Below are 22,424 nucleotides of genomic sequence, written 5' to 3'. Positions count from 1 at the left end.
CTGGGCTCCATGGCCATTGGGGAGCCAACTTTAAAAAGAAAAAAAAAAAAAAAAAAAAAAACCCTTTCATAAGCATATCTCTACTGAATTCAGGGAATCCTCAAAATGATAAAAAGACCAGGAATCTAAATGTTTTCTAAACTAAGATGGCATATTATTTCAGAATTCAATAATCTGCAAGGCTCGTCAGCTTTATAATCAAATTTGAGTTACAGATCCATTTAAGACAAAGACTCTGTCTATCTGGCTTTTTCCAAAAGAACATTAAAAGCTGTCTTCAGAGAACAAAAGAATGATGTAAAGAGCCTGACATAAAAAAATCTAAAATTATCACTAGTCACTTCTAGTGAACCACGTATGTGGTATACTCACTTTTTAAAACTGTTTGAAAATAATCAAAATGGGGGGGCACCTGGGAGGATCAGCCAGTTAAGCGTCCAACTCTTTAATTTCGGCTCCGGTCATGATCTCATGGTTTGTGAGTTCGATCCCTCACATCGGCTCTGTGCTGACAGTGCTGAATTCTCTCTCCCCCCCTCTCTCTCTGCTCCTCCTCCCCCTCCCTCTCTCTCTTTCAAAATAAACTTAAAAAAAAATCAAAATGGTATATAATGTATTTGTACAATTCAAAGAATAACTGTAAACTCACGTACCGACCACCCAGCCACACCCTCATGTTCGGAGTTTATTTTTAAATTTTTTTCCGAACGTAGGGGCACCGGAGTGGTGGCTCAGTCAAGTGAAGCAGAAGACTCTTGGTTTCAACTCAAGTCAGGATCTCAGTTTGTGGGATCGGGTCCCACACCGGGCTCCGTGCTGACAGTGTGGAGCCTGCCTGGGGTTCTCTCTCTCTCCTCCTCTCTCTGCCCCTCCACCATACACGCACGTGCTCCCTCTCTCTCTCAAACTTAAAACATTTTTCAAAAATTCAAAACAACTAAAAATTTTGTCCCGAACTTTCCTAAGGCCAAAGTCCCACGTGCTATGTGAGAAACAGGAACTTAAAGAAAACACGAGAAACGATCTTAATTTGATTAGCTGATTACCAGCACGATTTACGGGTGCACAACTACTGCTGGCACAGCAGGAAGACAAAGTCTCGGCCTTCGGGACTAACACCTCCTCGCCCCTGAAGAACACACAGAGCCGGAGTTGAGAAACTGCTGACAGAACAAAGGTTTATTCGTAACAGTTCTCAGGGCCCCACTTAGATAAAGGCCATTTACAGCCTTCAGTTAACTGAGCAAAGACACCCACACTTCTCACACTGCTTCTGGCACCTGTAGAGAAAGCCGGGCAAGAAGCTGGCTTGGGCTAAAATACGCGTCACGAGCAAGTTCCCCGGGTCACTTGGCTGTCCGTCTGTCCCTTTTGCCCAGCCTGCAACACAAAGCCGACAGACTGGGGTACACACAGCTGGCTAGACACCCTCCTCCCCACAGCCCTCCCAGGAGGGCTGACTCATCCTGCTCCAGCAGGTCTCGGGGCGCCCGGCACACCCACTCTATCCGCCCTCCCCACCATCTCCCTGGAAGTCAGCTATGGGAGGATCCTGGAACCAACACATCTGGCACAGAGAACCACACTGGGATGGACCAACAGTCTGGACAAGATCTGCAACGGAATCAGAACCGACTGGGAGCCCGGGGGTGAGGTTATGCACAACATCTTTCCGGTAGGTTCCTCAGGGGGCCTACTCAGTGACACGGATATTCCAACTAGGAAGAACGGCAGAAGCGCAAAGATACCGAAGCCTTCTGAGAAATCCTTCACCACCACCACCCCCCCCCCAAACCTACCTATGTCTCTACAAACGTTGATGAACAGAGAAGTGTCCGGGTCAGAGTCATCCACCAAGTAACCTCCGCTAATCTTGATCAGTGGATTTAAATCGTGCTTCTTGAACTCTCCATCAAACACGTAGCACGGCACCTAGAAGAGAGGAAGAGAAACGGTCTTGGACACACACCTTCTTCCGCTACCGGCTGGGTGGGGCCCGTGGCCAACGTCTCCGCTGTCGGGGTCCCTGGCGACAGCAGGAACAAAGCAAAGGGCGACAAGAGCTTCAGCGGCTGTACCTTTAGCACCACCAACTTTCCCTCACCACCGCCCGATCCCAGCAGCGCGCTGCCAGAAGCCTCCCGCTTCCTTTCTCTTCATATCGCTAACGCGTACTTCCGGGCACTGACGTCTGCTGACTCGCCAGATTTCCCCCACGAGAGAGGAAGCTCCCTGAAGACAGGGACCCTGTCACCGCTGTGGTCCTAAGCGGGAGGCTTAGGATGACGCCTGGAACCTAACGGGGCCTCCCTCAACACCGGTTCAGGAACGTATGCAGACACATTCCTCCTCTGCGCATCTAACCCGACGCTCCCTGCATTCTGACCTAGGCGCTCTCGCTCATCTCTAGGAACTAATGTCCTCTTATTTTTAAAATTTCAAGGAACCCACTAGAAGACCCTGCGCTTTACAAGGTCTACCTATTTCTGAAGGCAGAGCATTCAAGCCCAGAGATGCGCCCAAGAATAAAACAGGCCCCGGTCATCTAACTGACATCACGTACCGCCACGTCGTCTTTACGGAAATACCCCTTTAATCGCCCCGCCAAAGAATGCCCAAAAATTCACATTCTTGGCAATCATTTTTCTAACATTTATTTTTGGGAGGGGGCGGGGAGGGAGAGGGGCAGAGGGAGAGGGAGACACAGAATCTGAAGCAGGCTCCAAGCTGAAAGCAGTGAGCCCAGTGCAGGCCTAGAAGTCAATGAACCACAAGATTATGACCTAAGCCAAAGTTGGATGCTCAACCAACCGAGCCACCTAGGTGCCCCTCGGCGATCATTTCAAAGTCATCTGCTATATCACTCTCAAAGGATGGTTTTCCTAAAATTGACTGCAAAAAAGACTGAAGCTATTCACAGGCAGATCTATATAACAAAAACGAACTGCTTACTATTTAGCTAAAAAATTATTCTTAGAAAGATGCTATCAAACCCGCAGGAATGCTCTGACCTACTAACCCTTTTCCCCAGTCCTGTTCTCAGAGATTCAGGGAGATCTGATGGATCAAATCAAACAACCTCAGGGGACACAAGAATTCCCTTCAGCCAGACCCCGAAAGCGAACTCCCCCAACGCCCACAGCATTGATCAGGGGTCTCTCTGATGACTGAGAGGGCCGGCGCCTCCGCTCCGGGGACACAGGCACACCAAGCCAGCAGCAGGGTCGGCAGGCCAGATGCCAAGCTTAACACTGCATCCTGCACAAAAGCGGCCAAAAAGAAAGGTACTGCTGCAGACAGTGACTAGGTTCCCGCGAGAGCGACCATGGTGTCCAGAATCCTACAAACCAACAGCCCATCATCCTCCGGCAGGTTAATACAGAAACAGAACTCGAGCAGGGAGCGAGCCGGCTGGTGAGTGGGTGGGAACAGGAGACAGGGAGCACCTCTCTAGTGACCAAAGGAAGGCCTGGGAACGAAGGGAGCAGCCTGGAACACGGCGGGAAGGAAAGCCGGGGCCATGTGTGAAAGAACTCGTAGTTCCAAACTAGCTCGGTTCCACCAACAGACTCGAGAGATTCCAGGAAGCGAGGTCCACAAACACCCAGCTCAAGGCAGTTTTAGCAACTTCTGGCCGGCTCGCTACTCCAGGAAGGAACAGAAGACACGCCTAACACAGCGCCCCACAGAATTGGAGCGTGCATCGGAAAAACAGTGAAGGCTCCTGGGGAAAGTCCTCCCCACTTCCTGCTCCACTGAGCAGAGCAATGGAGACATTCATAAGAGCAGGAATGTAGCCGCCGGGAAGGAGGTCGCTTGCCAGCTTCAAACACCACACAGTGAATCAACCTTGTTAGCACCATACGTACATTAGCTGTATTTATGTAACTCTGGTAAGAACACTGGCATGCCAGTTCTGAATTTCCTGTGTTCCCAAGAGTGCCACGGTAAGGGGACGTCCGTCCGTGATATTTTAAAGAAATTATCTTTAAAAAAAAAAAACCAACCAGGATCCACTAGACAAGCATTATTCTGCCAGCCTGGAGAGCCAGTGTCTGGAACTCCATGATATTTGCCCACCAAATTCTTCTAAATCTGACAAAGCAAAAATGACAGCAGAAATGAAATGTGAAAACCAAATCTGGTTGGTTTGTTTACATGAAACATCTACTAGTTTTTGAAGTGATACCACAGCCCGTAAGGTGTAATCAGATCTTACCAAAAACAGAGAAGAGGAAATCTACTTGATTATGATTTACTAACAGCGACGGCACTGCTTTTTGGCGGCCACCGTCCTCTTCCGTGCTTCCTGCCTCAGTTTACCTGTACCTGAGGCAGGATGAACCCGGGTCGTGAATGAAGACACGCCCTCCGCACCATAGGTCTATGGGTTCTCTGAAAGCAAGAACCCTTTCAAAATTTAATGAAATTCCTACTTCTTGGCCCACGACAGGGCGTTGATAAATGAAAACTGAATGAATAAAGCCCCAGCTACCAACCAGACCTAAAGAGAGTATCACTGAGGACAAACTGTATGGTGCTCATGATCTTTACGTCAGCTTTCAAGAGAAATGAAATGCCACCGTTTTGAGAAAAAACGAGGGCTATACCTCTCCCTTAACATACCAAAATCTAATTTAGAACAGGGGCCCACTCAATTTCCCATAAAGGGCGACAGAGCACGTTATTTTAAGCTCCGTAAGTCACATAGGTTTCTGTTGTTGTTCTTTGTTTTTTTTTTTTTTAATCCTATAAAAATGTAAAACCTGTTCTTAGTTCTGGGGCTGCACAAACACAGGCCAGGGGGCAGGAGTTGGTCCAGGGTCTGCAGCCTGTGACTTCTGACCTGCACCATGAAGAAAACAGAAAATAGGTTGCTATGTATGTATTTATTTTGAGAAGCGATTTTTCCCCAGGTGGTGGGAGACACAACTGTCAGCTCAGCAAGGCGAGGTAACAGGATGCACAGGTAACACTGGAAAAATGGGCAGCACTTTCAGGCTGGAAAACCAGAGCCCCAGAGGACATGTGTGGGGCCCAGAGAGGTCTGAGGCCCCAAAGAGAGCAGGAGGCATGTGTCTCTGTGCCCCTGAGATGTTTTTCCCGCCATTCACCGATATATATTGGCAAACAGCTTAACCTAAGTGTTAAAATTCGAGGTTTAAATGTGACCTGGTCTCCTCAATGTCAGTGTCATTTTCTTAGGCATTCATTCTTCCCACAATGGAAACTGCTTTCTCGTTGAGTATTCCTTACGCTCCTCTCCGGGAGGCAACATTTTCCCTCTGCCACTTTCCTATCGGACTGTCTTTTCTTTTAAAGACTGCCATATTTGAAAGACCACTAATAACTTATTCTCTTTAACTTAATTTGGCTTTATTTTCAAAAAACAAACATCTCTCTTTTCACCCTCCTTCAACGGCACTATCTTAGGCCATCACGGAAAATAACAGATGGCCCCCCATCTGTCAGTTCCTAGAACCTGAGAGAGTCTGTGAACCGAATCCTTTGGAACACACAACTAACGGAGACACGTGAGAGTCATGACCCACGAAGGCTGTCGTCTAGGTGAGCACAGGACACCACCTTTCAGACTCGGGATGGCAAGAGGGGAGGAGCAGCAGGGGAGTGCCGTCTGCTCTCAGTGGAGCCAGCTTCAGAGTCTCTGGGCTCAGGGAGAGGATGCTTCATTAATCACCAAAAATGACTTGAGCAAACACCAGGAAAAGAGTGGAGGGAGCGACAGGAGCCATCTAAGTCTCTGAGGTGAACTGGCAGAGAACTGAGGGGCTAGGAACGCCTGGCCTGGACTCGGAAAGCGTCCAGAAGCCGCCCCACGGTGGGGGAGAGATGGGGCCGGTAGGAAGAGGGAATCCGCTGAACACAAGCTCAACCACGTTAGTCACCAAGTTGCGCAGCACCAGAAACCAAGAACTAACTAACCAACTGAGTAGATGCTGAGCCAGTCCATTTCTAATCATATCCTGTGATGTTTTAAATGCCCTGTTCTAAAAATAAGAACCACCCAGCCTCATTTTAACAATTAAATCATACGGTTATCTTTGCTCAAATGGAATCTGAAAACTAAAAAAGATTTTGACCCCAAAAGGTTTGCGCCAATATTTCAACTCTTAAAGGTCCCAGAATGTCAAGCACGTGAACTTGAGCCCCCTCGTTACCTCTTTATTAGCTTTAAATATGTCTTTCTTGCAGGCTGCAGTGGTCCTCCACTCGAAGTAATGCACACAGTCTGTCGCGGTTACAAATTCAGGAGTTCCCTATTTTTAAAAAAAGTAAAAATAAGTTACGATACTGCATGATGTAAGGTTTTTTTTTTTCTCCCTTAAAGTTAGAAACAGTAAAGGCTAATGAAAATTTGAAAGCAGAAAGAAGAGGGGGAGGAGGGAGGGCACAACTGTTTTAGTTAATCAAGGTCATCAAGAAGTTCCCAAACGCAAAAATTATGAGACAAAAGCTTCATGAAATCATGCTGGAATTTTGGTATAATCGGTCCAAAACTGTTCTACTGCCCCAACTATGCAAAGCACAGTAAACTCATGGGATGCAATCCTCAGAGCCCTTCCACTCTCAAACTCCAAATGTTCTCTTAACCAAATGCCAACAAAATCAAAGCCAGAAAATGTGACCTCATACTTCCTGTAAGCTGAGGACGGACGCCCATCTGGACCCGACTGAGTTCACACACCAGCCTTGCTTCAGACACCCCACACTCAAGGGCAGCCCCTCCTAACAGACTGCAACCAAGGTGGACTCCAAAATGGTCAACCGCAGCGCTGCTGGGTGATACGTGATACTGAATTTACCTCCATACGCCCACATGCAAATCTAGGGAGTTCTTCGCAATTCTGGTTCTTGTACGGTGAACTCAGAATTCTTGAGGGAAGTTAGTTAAAATTAAAGCAGCAGCTAGCTTATAGCACAGACCTCCATATTTCATATCACTGCAAACAGATCTTTTTCCAAGGTTTCAACATAGACAACAGTGCAACTGACAGGCTGGTCCAAAATTAACAATGTAAGTTCTATTTTTAAAGTTCTTCAGAGGAGACGTTATAGGTCTGAAGATGCAGGAAGTCACAGCACCAAATTCTAAAATGATACTTTAAAGCAAACTGATACCCACATGAGTTTCACTCAACCTTATTTTTCTACTCTGCAACCTTATTGCATTCTTACTCTGATTAGAGAACATTCGTAAGACTTGTACATAAATTGCTTCTCCTAGGATGAGTACTGGGTGTTGTATAGAAACCAATCTGACAATAAATTTCATTTAAAAAAATAAATAATAAAAATTAAAAATAAATTGCTTCTCCTAAAAGCTAGCAATTATTCACTGACAGTCCCTTTCTGAACACTAGAGATTAACAGCAAAAACTCGCATGCAATATACAGAGGATAAGAACAAACATCATGCTTTAAATAATTATTTATGTCCCCTTTCGATACTAGCAATACTTGAAAAAGTGATATTAGTGGCCATTGTCTGCTGGCCAAGGCTTCTCCTAGATAGATGTTGGCCTCTCCAATTTAATGTAAATGAGAAAACAAAAACCTTTTTTAAAAAAATAAGTGCATTGCCCTAAAAACTACCATAATAAAATGCCATGAAAATAAGTGTTAAAAAAAAATTATGCCTGCAATGTAAATGTTCAACAGTGTTTCGAGTTTAAACATGCTAATCACCTTGAATTGTAGTTTTATACAGGATGTAGGTCAAGTTTCACTTAAAAGTTGTAACTACAGGCTAGGGTTTGTTTATGTATTGGTTCTTAATGGCAATGGCGTTTTGGTTGGGGTTTTCAGTTTGTGTTTTTAACTTTGCTCACTTATTCTTCCCGGAATGACACTGTAGTAAGAATGTCCAACAGACAAACATTTTTAACAAAAGGAAAGAACATTACAAAGTGACTGTGCGGACTCACCAAAGTTTTCCCACATAAGAAGGTGATGCTAGTCTGGATTTTGTGATTTGTGTTTTGCTTACAGGTCTCTGTTGTATTGAATTCCAGAAGAGATCTGGTTGCAGTTTTCAAAGAAGAATCACCTATTTGGAAAGGAAAGAGCATGAACAAGCTATAAAACATTCATGACCATAAAGCCATTTCCGAGCATAAGCAAATTAAAAGTGGTACCATAATTCATCTGAAAATTCATAAACTTACAGGCTGTCCCTTCCCCAGAATTCTCCAGCTGAGGAATGGCATCTCCATCCACCCAGCTGTTCAAGACCCAAACACATTACATGAGTCCCAACTTTCTCTCATCTATCACATTGAATAAGTCGGAAAACTCTAATGGTTTTCTCTCCATCTCAAATCCATCCGCTACTCTCCACTTCTACTACTGCTGCCACTAAAATCACTACCATCCCTCACCTACACTCTGGCAGCAGCATAGAATTGGTCCCCTTGCTCCACTCCTGTCCCTCGCCATCCTCCCTCCTCATCCACCTCGACAGATACAATCTCCAAAAACGTAAGTCAGAATATACGTATAACTCAACTGCTCAAGTTCTTCAATAAATTCCCATCGTATATACTATCAAAACAAAATTTTTTTCTTTCAAATTTTTATTTAAATTCTAGCTAGTTAACATATAGTGTAACAATGGGTTCAGGAGTAGAATTTAGTGGTTCATTACTTACACAGAACACCCAGTGCTCAACACAAGTGCCAGCCTCAAAAATCAAAATTCTTTAGAATGGCCAACAAGTGGAGTGATTACATTTCAGTTTTCCTGGTATATTACTGTAATAATCCAGAATAAAATGTCTATTCCATACCAAATACTGATAATTGGCATAAGCAGATTAGGACAAAGAGCACAGACAAAGAGCACAGACATGTGTGAATCAAACCTTGATATGTGACAGAGTAATAGATCAGTGGGCAAAGAAGAGACTTTCAATAAATGGAACTGAAAACAAAATGGAAAAAAGATAAAAACTGGATCCCTACCTACCACTGTACATGAAAATCAACTCTAAAGGAATTAAATAACATCAAACACCAAACTTTAGATAGAACTCTTGGTAGAAAACATAATTACCTTTTAGATCTTAACGTAGGAAAAATATTTAAGACTCAAAAGCATGAACTCTAAAATGTCAATATATTTGACTTAGTAAATTTAAAAGTTTACATTCACCAAAAAAAATAGCTTAAGGAAAACAGAAACAAGTTTTAAACTGGGAGATATACAGAACTGGCAAAGAATTGGCATCAAAAATATATACACTCACACGCCAAAAAAAAAAAAAAAAAAAAAGGAAAGGAAAAAAATTTTATAATCCTAGAAAATGAAACAAAATAACCTCTAACTGAAATAACATACAAAAAGAAGACAATGAGGAAAGACCCACACCTAGTCATGTCATGGTAAATTTTAATATCAAACGTAAAAATTCTAAAGCTTCTAGAAAGGTAGAATAGGTCACATGCAATAAATAACCCAATATAAAATGAACCAGATATGACCAAAGGGAAGAAAACCATGTCAGTAAATACACGAAGAGATGTACAACACCCCTACTGATCAAGGAATTACATATTGAGAACACATGGCATACTGATTACAACCATCCCACTGACAAAAGTTGAATACCAAGTGTTGGAAAAGAGATGGCCTAGCATGCCTTTGTTGCCTCCGCATGGCATTATGTCCTAATATCCGTGTATCCTGTGACCTACATATTCAACTCTTATGTACATACACAGAAGAAAACCATACACATATACGTATAACAAGAAACAAATGAAAGAACATCTCATGTTCCTCACACTAGCAAAACCGTGGAAACAACCCAAATGCCCATCAATAGAACCATGGATAACTTACCTTTGGGAGAGCCACATAATATCACAAAAGTGTTAGTAGGAACAAACCATGGTGAAAGATAACAATACGCTCCATCTTTAGAAACATAATATTGTTGTTACCACTTTAAGGCCCCCAAAATTACATATATGCTTTGTACAGAGTTAAAAATATCGGGCACATACACACACACACACACACACACACACACACTTTTGAGAGGCAGAGACACAGAGACAAAGAAAAGGAAGAAAAATTTAAATATAGGCTAATTATTACTCCCAGGGAAGGGAAACGGTGGCGGGGGGAGGGGTAGTGAGGAAAACACAGAGACAGTGGTTATTCTCAGGTTCCTAGATTCTGTTAGAGATGGGGTTCATTACATTATCCAAAACAGAAATTAATTAATTAATTAATTAATTAATTAAAAAACAGAAAAAGGTTAGCCCGTGTATTAGTTATCACTGCGTATCATAAACTCAGGATTATAACTGGTCCATTTCGATACAAATACCTGATATCTTTTTTTGAAAAGAAATAAAGGAGGAAGAAGAGGGGGAGGGGTCAAAATTAAGATGCCAGTGGAGAGAGGATAATGGATTTCAGAGCTACCCCCAGAGCACCAGGCTCACAGTACATTGGTTCTTTCTCCTGACTGCCTGCCCGCCTGCCTTTGTGCAAAGGTCCACCTGAATCGCTCTCTCCCCTAAACTTCCCGGGATCTGTCCGAAAATCTTTTTCCTCGACCAAAAGAGCACACAAGCCCAGAGGAGTCTCCGGGACCGAGGACAGCGCCCCGTGGACAGCGCCCGTAAGCCCCGCCTACGGCAGGCGGGTCTAGGGCCGGGAGACGGGGCGGGGCTTCGACGCGCCCCCGCAGCGCTGCGCTCCAGGAGACACGGAGGGCGGGCAAGGACCACAGGAAGCGGCAAGCGCTGTGGCCAGAAGGGGGCGCTCACAGGCCGCAGCCCCCCCCACCTTGAAGACCCTCCCCCGCGCCTCCTGTCCCCCCACACAGCGGCCCCTTCCGGCCCTGTGCCCAGAGCTCCCGGGGGCTCCTCATAACAGCTGGGTCCGCCCTGAAAAGGAAACGCGGAGGGCCCTGGCCTCGGGCTGGGAGGGATCCAGCCAACCTCTGCCGCCGCGGCACTGGGCACCAGCATCCCTAAGCGCCAGGCCCCCATCAGCATCGCACCCGCCTGTCCACCTCGCCTTCTTCCTCTGCCCACTCCACCCGGTGGCCGGGACCGGCTGCCAACCGGGGCACTCGGGGAGAGGCCGCAGCGAACCGCGGCAGACAACCGCGGCAACCGGCCAGCCTGGCCGTCCTCCCCGGACGAGAGCCGGGTGAGGACTGCGGGGCCGCGGCCAGCACGCCAGGCCCACGGCCAGCTCCCGAGGACGGCGCCAAATGGGCTGGGCCGCGCTCGCCGGGCCCGCCAGACCGCGCCGGGTCCTCCAGACCGCGCGCCGGGCCCGCCAGACCACGCTCTCCAGGCCGGGTCCGCCAGACCAGACCGCACTGGCGGGGCCCCACCAGACCAGACCGCGCCGGGTCCTCCAGGCCGCGCTCTCCAGGCCGGGTCCTCCAGACCAGGCTGCGCGCGCCAGGCCCGCCAGACCGCGGTCTCCAGGCCGGGCCCGCCAGACCAGGCCGCGCTCGCCCGGGCCCGCCAGGCCGCGCCGGGTCCTCCAGACCGCGCTCTCCAGGCCGGGTCCGCCAGACCGCGCTGGGTCCGCCAGACCGCGCGCTGGGCCCGCCAGACCGCGCGCTGGGTCCTCCAGACCGCGCGCTGGGCCCGCCGGACCGCGCCAGGCCCGCCAGACCGCGCGCGCCAGGTCCTCCAGACCGCGCTCTCCAAGCCGGGTCCGCCAGACCAGGCCGCGCTCGCTGGGCCCGCCAGACCAGGCCGCGCTCGCCGGGCCCGCCAGATCGCGCCGGGTCCTCCGGACCGCGCCGGGCCGCGCGCGCCAGGTCCTCCAGACCACGGTCTCCAGGCCGGGTCCTCCAAACCAGGCCACGCGCGCCAGGCCCACCAGACGGCGCTCTCCAAGCCGGGTCCGCCAGACCAGGCCGCGCTCTCCAGGCCAGGCCGCGCCGGGTCCTACAGACCCTGCGTACCAGGCCCGCCAGGCCACGCTCACCAGGGCCCGCCAGGCCGCGCCGGGTCCTCCAGACCGCGCTCTCCAGGCCAGGTCCGCCAGACCAGGCCGAGCTCGCCCGGGCCCACCAGACCAGACCGCGCTGGCGAGGCCCCACCAGACTAGACCGCGCCGGGTCCTCCAGGCCGCGCTCTCCAGGCCGGGTCCTCCAGACCAGGCTGCGCGCGCCAGGCCCGCCAGACCGCGGTCCCCAGGCCGGGCCCGCCAGACCAGGCCGCGCTCGCCTGGGCCCGCCAGACCAAACCGTGCTTGCCGGGCCCGCCAGGCCGTGGCGAGTCTGCCAGACCTCGGTCTCCAGGCCAGGTCCCCCAGACCGCGCCGGGTCCGCCAGACCACGCGCTGGGTCCGCCAGACAGCGCTCTCCAGGCCGGGCCCTCCAGGCCGCGCTCGCCCGGGCCCGCCAGACCAGGCCGCACTCACCCGGACCCGCCAGACCAGGCCACGCTCTACCGGCCAGGCCGCGTCCGGTCCTCCCGACCCTGCGCACCAGGGGGCCCGCCAGGCCACGCTCGCCCGTACCCGCCAGACCAGGCCACGCTCTACAGGCCAGGCCGCGCCGGGTCCTGCAGACCCTGCGCGCCAGGCCCACCAGGCCACGCTCGCCCGTACCCGCCAGACCAGGCCACGCTCTACAGGCCAGGCCGCGCCGGGTCCTGCAGACCCTGCGCGCCAGGCCGCGCTCACCAGAGCCCGCCAGACCAGGCCGCGCTCCAGGCCTACCAGGCCTCGCCTGCAACCCTCGGCGCCCCCGGCCGAGCCCAGCCGAGCTCGCAACTCGGCCTCGCTGAGGCCGCAAGCCCCGGCGGTCCCAACTTCGCAGGCGGCCTCAGGGCCCACCGCACGGCCACCGGGCCTCCCCAACACCTCGATCAGGGCCTGTCAGACAGGCAGACAGCCCTCCCCGTGCTAGTCACCAATGTGCTCCAGCAAGGCTTCCCCCGTTACCCACTTTCCCTTCTTTATTGTGTCGTGTCCTTCAACGTGTACTATTCACGTGTCCTTTCACCAAACCAAGAATCCTCCTCACTGCCCGATTTTTCCCTCCAGCTGCTGCCTCATTTTGCTGCCCCTCTTTGTATTAACACTCTTCAAAAGAGATTTCTATTCTTGCTACCACCAATTACCCTCCCCTCTCTGATACTCCCCCCTCCGTCCCTTGCACTGGCTGCTCCCCCAGAGCCACCTGACTCCCTCAGCTCCAAGTCTTTGCTTAAATGTCACTTTCTCAGCGACACTTACCCCGTTTAATATTCTTGAACACACACACTCCCGAGACCTCCAGCACTCCTGACTGTCCCTCCTTTTCTTTTTTACATCCATCATACTCTAATACGCTACCTAGCCAGTATTTGTGTTTGTCTCCCACTCAACTACTAGTATGTAAGCTCCACAAGAAAAGGGATTTTTGTCTGTTTTAGTGACTGAGTCATTCAAGTATTTGTTACAAATAAATAAATGAATATTAAGTGTTGGCTGTTTCAAAATATAATTTATACGTATATCTTTTCAGATGTGACTTGACCAAGTAAATCTGAATAAAATATACAACTTGTTCAACTATCCCCATATAGTTAGGGTGGGCCAGCACATTTGCCACAGTTAACAATGCTACAAAAAAAAAAAAAAAAAAAAAAAACTTGTACAAAAAATCTGTATACAGTACTAATTCCTCTACTGGTTAAGATTTACAAAAGTAGGTTATGGGAATCTGGGTTTTAAAGTCTAACAGATATTATTGCCAGACTCTCAGGAGAGGCCGTAAGACAGAAACAGGAGTTCTATCTAAAACTCTCCCAGATATCATCTTAAATATCCAATAGAATTATATGTTTTTTTTTTAAAAAGGAAAGAATACAGGGCTTAAGAGGAAAAGAGATTTTCACATCTTAGGAGTCAGAGATGCAAAATTCAGTGCAGCGATCAACCTGAATGACTGTCATAGATTTCCCCCAGTGCGCACAAGAATCAAACCATCCAACTAGCATCTGAAGTCAGGGGCCAGCCTCCTGAGAGTAAAGGAAGTCACTTGATGCGGCAACGACAACCGGATTCACTGTGTCCTACCCAGGTCACCAGCAAGAAGCCGGTCAGAATCCGAGGCTTTGACGGTAAGTAACCGCAATTACCACCCTTCCCTGGTGGGTATGTTACTTCAGCTACATGTGCTAACAGGTTTCCTGAAGTAGATATACATAGTTTTTTAGCCCTCAGAAAGATTAACTCAACTAAGGCCAAAGAATTAGCATTTGGGATGTCAGGAGGAATGTAAGCATAGTATTTCTACCGACTTGCAATGTTCAATGTTATGACTCCAACCCACAGGTTACAACTGAGTCGCAACTGATTGAGACGGGTGACACAGTACTAGAACTTAGAAATTCTAAGAGAATTTCAGGCTTATGAGAAGTTTCAACTATTAGACTTGTAATTATTGTTAGTGCCTAAGTTCTAACTTTCAGATCAGACACCTGAAGTACTTTAAAAGGAAATCAAATAGGGGAAACGTATACGTCGTTTTAAGTTGTGGTGAAGGTGTCCAACTAGGTCGTAAACAGAACCAAATGGTGTTCACGGGTCCCCTACAAATGGCTGCTGAACTCTGCTAGATTTATATACGTAGCAGTACCGTTTGCCTAAGTAAGAACTAATGCAAGATTTTTTAAATCAAAACTGATGTAGTGTTGTTTAAACCAAAGTTGAGGTCTCACTATCCGTTTCTAAGAACAGAAACGGCCTTTGTGGGCACTAACGCACATCGATGATTAACCTTCCCAAAGGGTTACAGAACCACCATCTTCCCGTTTAAACTTTCTGCACATTTGATAGAAGAAAAAATGAGATTTCATTATTGCTCCGATTTGCATTTATACCTGGCTTACGAATGAAGTTGTACTGAGCATCTTGGATTTCTTCTATTGTAAACCGCCAGTCTTCAGACTGCCATTTTTCCTTGGGTTCTTGGTCCTTCGCCTGCACCCCGCCCCCGCCCCCAACCTTTTTTTAAGTGTATTTACTTATTTTGAGGCAGGGAGGGGCAGAGAGACGGAGAGAGAGAATCCCAAGCGGGCTCTGCACTGTCAGCACAGAGCCCGACACGGGGCTTGATCTCACAAACTGTGAAATCATGACCTGAGCCAATACCAAGAGTCGGACAGGACACCAAGAGTCACCTCGGTGACTGAGCCACCCAGGTGCCCCAGGCTGTGTGTTTTTCTAATCATTTATTAAGAGAAGCTCCTACCACCCCTAGATTATATATCTGTTTTGCTACATTTCTTCCCGATGTTCTAATCATTTTACTTTAATTTTAACTGATCTGTAATTTCTGTTATAGGGTACGAAGGAGAGGTCTAAAGCTGTTTCCTAATAGATAAATTGCTAAATTACACCCAAACTTTTGGTTATGCATTAACTTCTCATATATATTTTGATCTATTGCTTTCCTAGCTTTTCTGTTCTCCTGCCTATTGGGAGCTCCAGTTTTTGTAGCTGTTTTCAGAATTCACATTTTTTTTCCTTTCTAACAAGTTCATAGGAAGTTAGTTTCTCAGCTGCCCTCTCAGAGCCGGGAGTTCAGACTTCCCACCGTGGTTCCGCATATCACCTCTCGAACTGTCCGATGTGACCCTATAACTCACAAAGCAACACGGCCTCAAATAAGGACACAGGCTCTGGAGCTTGCCTGTCAGCATTCACGTCCATAATCATGCAACCTCTGACAAGCTCCTGTATCTACTTTGTGCTTCAGTTTCTTCATTTATAAAATCAGGGAAATGGAGTCACCTACTTCAAAAAGTTGCTGAATAAGCTGAAGAAGATATTTTACTTAAAAACATAATGCCTGGCACATAAGCGCATAACAAATTTAGTTATTATTTAGTTATGAAACCAAATTTTTTAAAAATTTTTTTCATATTTATTTGTGAGAGAGACAGAGTGTGAGTGGGGGAGGGCCAGAGAGAAAAAAGGAGACAGAGAATCGGAAGCAGGCTCCAGGCTCTGAGCTGTCAGCAAAGAGCGCAACGTGGGGCTTGAACCCACGAACCATGAGATCATGACTTGAGAAGTCGGACACTCAACTGACTGAGCCACCCAGGCGCCCCAAAACCAAATTCATAATAACACAGTCGGTTATTTCCATTATATAATACAAATTAGCAGACCTAGATCTGACTCAAGATTATCTCTGTGCTAGTGTGAAAGTCATTTGCACCCACTTCTACTAGTTTGCTTTCCTGAGGTGAAGGACAGGGCGATGCTGAAAGTCTCCATTACCCAGCGTATGTCCTCTCCCTCTGGGAGTGTGAAGTTCAGGGGAAAGTATCTGTCGTGTGTGTCTGGGATTAAAATGAGACCAGAGACCAGAAACTGCTAGTTTGTATCTTAATCAACCTGTAACTTGGCTTTCAATTCATCTAGTTACCTCTGGCTTCTCCCCTTTAACCAACCTCTCCTATTCCATTGGGCCCAGCTTCCTAAAAATGCATTTTATCAGATCACCTCCCCCATTACTGTCACACAGAATCTATGATGGATCCACTACCAACATCTCAGAAAAGATCGACTCTCCCGCCTGGTTTTCAAAGCCAACTCAACTTGGTCATTGTCAAATTCTGTCCAGCCAACCTAGCTTCACAAATCATACCTCTAGCAATTTACCTGTCTATATCCAATAGCCATCTGCTACACTGTATTTCATCAGTTGGAAACACTGTAGTCAAAAATTATAGTGAAGTCAAGAGGAAAACTACCTTTCCTTTTTCTGGAAACCTGAGTAACCCTGACCAACAGGCCCACTAGTGCCCTCCTTCATGAAGCATCAAAACAGAACAGCAGGAAGTTGGCCATATCATTTGCAAGTTTTTAAATCTATGAGAAAATACAATTTGTCCAACCCACGACTTCAGAATAACATGGCGCTTTCTCAGACCTCTGTCCTGAGCCTCAACCCCCTCTTACCAGTGTTTCCAATCTAGACAGTGTCCCCGTCAGAAGAGAAGAAACTAAGAGAAGCTGCCTCTACCAGCAGACCTCACAGACCTTACTCTTATCGCTCTAAACATTACTTTCTAAAAAGCCCTTTTAACCGTGTTTAGGCGTTTTCATTAAAAACGACAGAGCTACCACGGCAAGCTGACCCTCCCAACTGCAAACACCTGAGTGCCCTCTCCCAGCTACCACCCTGTCCCCAGTCACACGCAGGCCTTTGTTTCATGACTGTCCTTCACGGTCACATTGCACCGTTCAAACTGTGTTGGTCGAAGGTCACGACGGACATCCACGGACCAACCAAGAGAAAGGGCTGCCATGTGGAGCCCTGCCCTGTGTCTCTTCCTTTAAGCCTCCCCACCCCACGCCCTTTGCTGTTCCCTGTAACTTGGTAGGGCGGCTGCTGTTGGCCACCTTGGGCCCCTCATCCTCACCAGTAAGAAACGGATCCTAACCCCAAAGGAGGGCATTTGGGGAAATGAAATGAGTCCTGGGAAAGAAAAGTCTGCACTTCTTTCTCTTGGATTGGTGGTTCTCAGGACTATTTAATTTTTAATATAAGCTGAAAACTGGTGACCACCTCTTGTCCCATGTGAATACGGACAACCTGAAGGGTAGAAGCGGGTCGGGGGCTGGGCACCAGCTGGAAGAAGTAAGTGTGAAGCAGGGAGAAAGTAAAGATGGGGTTTAAGAAAAACATAAGAAGGCAGAGCCATATAAGAAACATCCTTCTGTATCAATAGATACAAATGTGCACAATTCTTCATGATTGGCCAACAGTATCCACTAGATGGAAGTAAGCTAATCTGATCTCACACTGGACATCTAAAATTGTTACCACTTTATTATAAAAGATGAAAAATGTATATAAGCACATATAAGCATACGTGTAGACAGCTCTATGTACATAGTCATTTTTGCAAAACTGGGATCCCACACAACCGGTAAAGTAAGGAGAACTTTCTACTTACCCACAGAGTGATAGCTGCTTGTCTTGGAGTCGTACATACAAACAGCACTTGCTTGCCCACACTGGGCAATATCCAGATTTCCACAGATGCTGATCTTATAAAGCATGTTATTTTTGGTATCAACAGCTTCCCATGTATAACTAGAAAGGAAGAAAAACAATTTGTCACTGTCACTGATCTGCCAATAATTAAGCTTCTCCCTGGCTTCACATGCAAGCCACATTTACTTAAGACTGCCACAACCTAAAAGACACACTTTCATTAGCCAAAAAATACTAAAGTCAAACTATGTTAAGTTGAACAGAAGCCAGGGCAGAAACCACTAAATACCACCTTGCGCTGGTTCAGTCCGCCCTGAAGCTGCCACAAGACTGACCATCATCAAAATACTTAAACTCTACCATTAAACAGTATCAACTCACATAAGTAACTGCCCCAGAATCATGTTGAATATAAGATCGCAACCTTTCCAATCAGCACTGGAATGCTGAAGAGCCAAAGAATTGTTTTAAACTTTGGTTATTCTATATAAACACTAGCGATGGCATGAAAGACAGTCTCCGGTTTTACCTCTTACGGCTACAGTTCACATCCAAAGGGACAAGACAAAGTGGTGCAATGAATCAACCATTGGCTTCAAAATCAGACAAACTTTACTTAAGCTGGACCCACTACATCAAGCATTTTACAGGCATTCAAACACTCTCCGTTCAAACCTCTGCCAAGTAAACACCGAGTACTTGTTAAGGAGGCAATCTGCACACTTGGGACAAAATGATGGCTTGTCCGGTCTGTCAAAGCAATTATTCTCCATTCTCTACTCTTCCTGGGGAGAATGTTTTGTCGTTTTTGTAAAACAGGGGTCATTTCCTCAGCAAGGCTAAAGACAGGAAATGAGGAAAGCAACGAAAAAGTTCCTTGCAAAATGCAAAGATACTGTATTAAATTCAACAGTCGCTGGAGAGACGGCTTAGGAGTTGTTGGAGTGGGGGGGGTGGGGGGGACACCTGGAGGTCACTGAACCCTGAGACCACTGAGGTGTAGCCAGAGCTGATCTCCCCAAAGCAGCACCTTGATGACGGAAGGCACTCGCTCACAGAAGTGGCGATGCACTTCCCAGAGCCCCCTTCCGCTGGGCCTCAGGACAAAGACTCCACAACCCAGCAGGCAACATGGCCCTCCCCTGCAAGGATGTGGGCCCCCTCTCCCCCCACCCCCCCCCCTCGCCCACCTCCAGCAGCCCTGTCCAGTAACAGACAGCCCCAAGAGCGGGGTGGTGGCAGGCAAGGAACCAAGCATTCTCCCGAACCTAGGTGTGGGGACTGACCAAAATTTCCGTGCCAAGAAGCAAAGGGACAGGAACACCCCAGAGTGCTCCCCTAGAGGTTGTGACAGCCAGCTACTGGACACCTGAAAAACGGGCCGGGCGGGCGGGAGGTAAAGCCAGGCTCAGAAGCAGTTACCATTGAACTAAGCTTCTTGTTTTTATTTTGTATTTTTATGTTTTCAAGCTTAGTTGACACACAATGTTAATTAGTTTCAAGTGTGCAACATGGTAATTCATTCTCTCTCTTCCTTAGGCTGTGCTCACAAGTGAAGTTACCATCGGCCACCATACAACCTGTTACAATACCGTGGACTTTATTCCCTGTGCTGTGCCTTTTATCCCCGTGCCTTGTTCATTCCGTAACTGGAAACCTTTTCCTCCCTCTCTCCTCCACCCAAGTTATCTACGCCCCCAGGCACCCCCTTCCCTCTGGCATCCACCAATTTTGAACTCAGCGTCTTTATCAGTAACCCCTTAGAGTTATCTCCTAAAGTCAAGAGGGCTAAAGACAACAGAAAATAACCCAAGTATGACCAGCCATGAGAACGTCATCAATAAAGGCCTGTTTCCTTTGACCTTCACTAGCCTTTCTTTACTCATTTGCTTCACAAATATTTCTTAAGTACTCACTGCAGAGGCACTGAGGGGTGCAGCGATGATCAGAGACCAAAAGCCCCCTGCCCTCCAGGGGAGGACAGAACATAAACAGGTAAACAAATACACAGTAAACAAAAATAAAATGAACAGGTAAGCCATTTCACACGCTGGTACGCCAAGTGCAATGACAAAACAAACCAGCGTGGGACAGGAAATGACCAAGGGCGTACTTGAGCCTGGAAAGTCTTGAGATAGTGTTTTCCCTGGGACCCGAACAACAAAAAGGAGCAACTCGGGAAGATATGGTGGGAAGAATATTCCGGCAGATGGACCACTGCTAGGCCCCGAGGAGGGAATGAATTTAGCATCGCGACAGAAAAGGAAAGAGGGCAATGAGGCTGGAGGGAGACGGGTAAGCAGAGCAAGCAGCAGGTAAGGTCAAGGACATGGGGAGGCTGGCTACACCGGGGCTTTGCTTTGCAGAGTATAAACAATGTAGTTTTGATCTAGTACTTGAAACAAAGGAAGGCCACTCAAAGACACTATGGATCTTTCCTTAAAATTTTAAGCTAGTGTTTTTACTTTGCAGAGTATTAGCAAAACTTTTCTATTAATTACAGTTAATTTTTTAAAAATGCTTATCTCTTATTCAAGAGCAACGGCCATGTTTTTCTGGGATACTAACACATCAAATCTAAAACCTGAATAGTGGTATCATGAAAGTGTTTCGCAATCCTGAGTATACGAGCGAGGTACATAAAGGTATCATTTTAGAATGAATCAACTAGTAGGAATCAACTCTAAAGCAATCCACACAGCGCCTAAAATGCTACGCTTTTCTTAAAAACAGAATTCCGCTGCTGGTTTCGCAGAGGTGATATTTAAATAAGGTAGTTGTAAAAAGTGTGTGTTTAGGGAGCAGAAAAGAGATGGGGGGGGGGGAAGCAAAATGGGGAAGATTGTCTTGATTGTCTGGAAATCAGTGTCCCTAGCAAGAAAATTGTTGCTCTGTCCAATTTTATTTCTTTTCTCCATTTGCATTTCCTATTTGCTTTGTCAAGATTTATCAAAATGGTAAGTGGCTATGGGAGTGAGGGGCAATGAGGACCCTATGAAAGTTCTTGGGTGCTGGCTTCTTTCTGGGGGTTGCCAGAGCCACCTACCACAGGGCAGCCCCTCCAGGCTGGCACCTTCAATGACACTCACAAACCCAACCTGAAACACCCAGGTTCGAAGACTCCTTGGCCACGCCACTTAAAAATGACGGAATGGCCACGGCATGTTTCCAATCTACACTACCAAGCGTCTGGAAGAAAATATTTGCAAGCTGAGTGGAAATGCAGTCTACACAGACACACACACTTGCAGGCACATCTTGAATACGTCTGCTATACAAACATCTCCCGCAACGAGACAGGTCTGAAAGCCCGTGGGCGTCTCCTTGAATCTCTAACACCCCAATCTGCATCAAGTCTTCCAGGTCACCGTGGCTTCTACCCTATACACCACCCCCACCCCCACCCCGAGGGAAAGGACGGGGCACAAGGAGGTGTAACAAGGGAGAACCACAAAGGCCCAAGGAAGCAGTTGGTCAATGGGAAACAGCACCAGCAGCCCTGCCCGCTGTCCCAGCCTTGCGACATTCGGCCAACATCCTCAGAGGAGAGGACGCAGCCGATTCCCAGTGAGAACTGTTCTTCTGGACACGTCTTCTGTGCAAGAACCTTGGCTTTGAAAAGTTAGCAAAAGCAAGCAAGACCCTTGCCGTTCTACCTCACTTTCCAGAGTGTGAAACGTAGTCAGCCGACGTCCCCCTCCCACTCTCCAAAAATCCAAATCCATTTGCATGCAAACCTGACGACTCTAGATATGCACGTAGGCATAGTAAGTCCTCTCGATCCACAGCTGTGACGCCAGCACGACTGGCAGTGCCCACCATGCAACGCTGGCTCTTGGTAGGTGTCCCCAGCCGCATGGCTCCTCAGGGTGGTCACGGCCTCCCCTCCCAGAACGATGACGAGCAGGCCCAGGACCACCAGGAACAAAGCCGTGGGGGACCAGGGCGGTGGCTCTGCACGCCTCTCCCAGCAAAGCCACCGTCCTCCCACGGTCCCGAACACCCTGGCCTGGGAGCCAAAGATCCCAAGGCTCAGAAGACCAAGTCCCCTGCCCAAAGCCACAGAGCCATGAAATGTGCCTGGTCTACCTGAGCTCCAAGGGCAAGTGCTTAACCACTCCAGCGAACTGCTTCATTTCGTTTCAGTTTTCAAAAGCGTTTTTAACTTTGCAGAAAATAGTTTCAATTACAACACTGAAACTGACAAAATATTCCACAAAACTTTAGTTGAAGTCCTGTCGCAATAAATGCCTCCAAAACGACAGATTCCGTCCGTACTGCGTGGGCTCCCAGACTGAGCGAAGCCACAGTGAGCCCGTGGAAGACCCAGGCTGCCCCAGCCACGGTGGCCCACAGACCGTGCACTTGCCGAACTCGAGCTCCCCCCAGGGTTTGCACTTCTGCTCTCGACCCCCGTCC

At 47.8% G+C, this 22,424-nt stretch overlaps 1 protein-coding gene across 1 annotated transcript in view; it reads right to left on the bottom strand.

Annotated features, from left to right (window-relative positions):
* The window catches only part of IGF2R (insulin like growth factor 2 receptor), a 104,225-nt gene that overhangs the window by 65,066 nt on the left and 16,735 nt on the right, over positions 1-22,424 (bottom strand). Inside the window, exons 2-5 of the mRNA XM_058735827.1 lie at positions 17,965-18,104; positions 7,947-8,068; positions 6,180-6,278; positions 1,800-1,932 (exon numbers count right to left, since the gene is read on the bottom strand). Of these exons, the coding sequence (XP_058591810.1) occupies positions 1,800-1,932; positions 6,180-6,278; positions 7,947-8,068; positions 17,965-18,104 (494 nt within the window). The remainder of the gene's footprint in view (positions 1-1,799; positions 1,933-6,179; positions 6,279-7,946; positions 8,069-17,964; positions 18,105-22,424) is intronic.

Source organism: Neofelis nebulosa, chromosome 6, assembly GCF_028018385.1.
Source record: "Neofelis nebulosa isolate mNeoNeb1 chromosome 6, mNeoNeb1.pri, whole genome shotgun sequence".
NCBI classification, from domain to species: Eukaryota; Metazoa; Chordata; class Mammalia; order Carnivora; family Felidae; genus Neofelis; species Neofelis nebulosa.
This window is presented reverse-complemented; position numbering and strand designations above follow the sequence as displayed.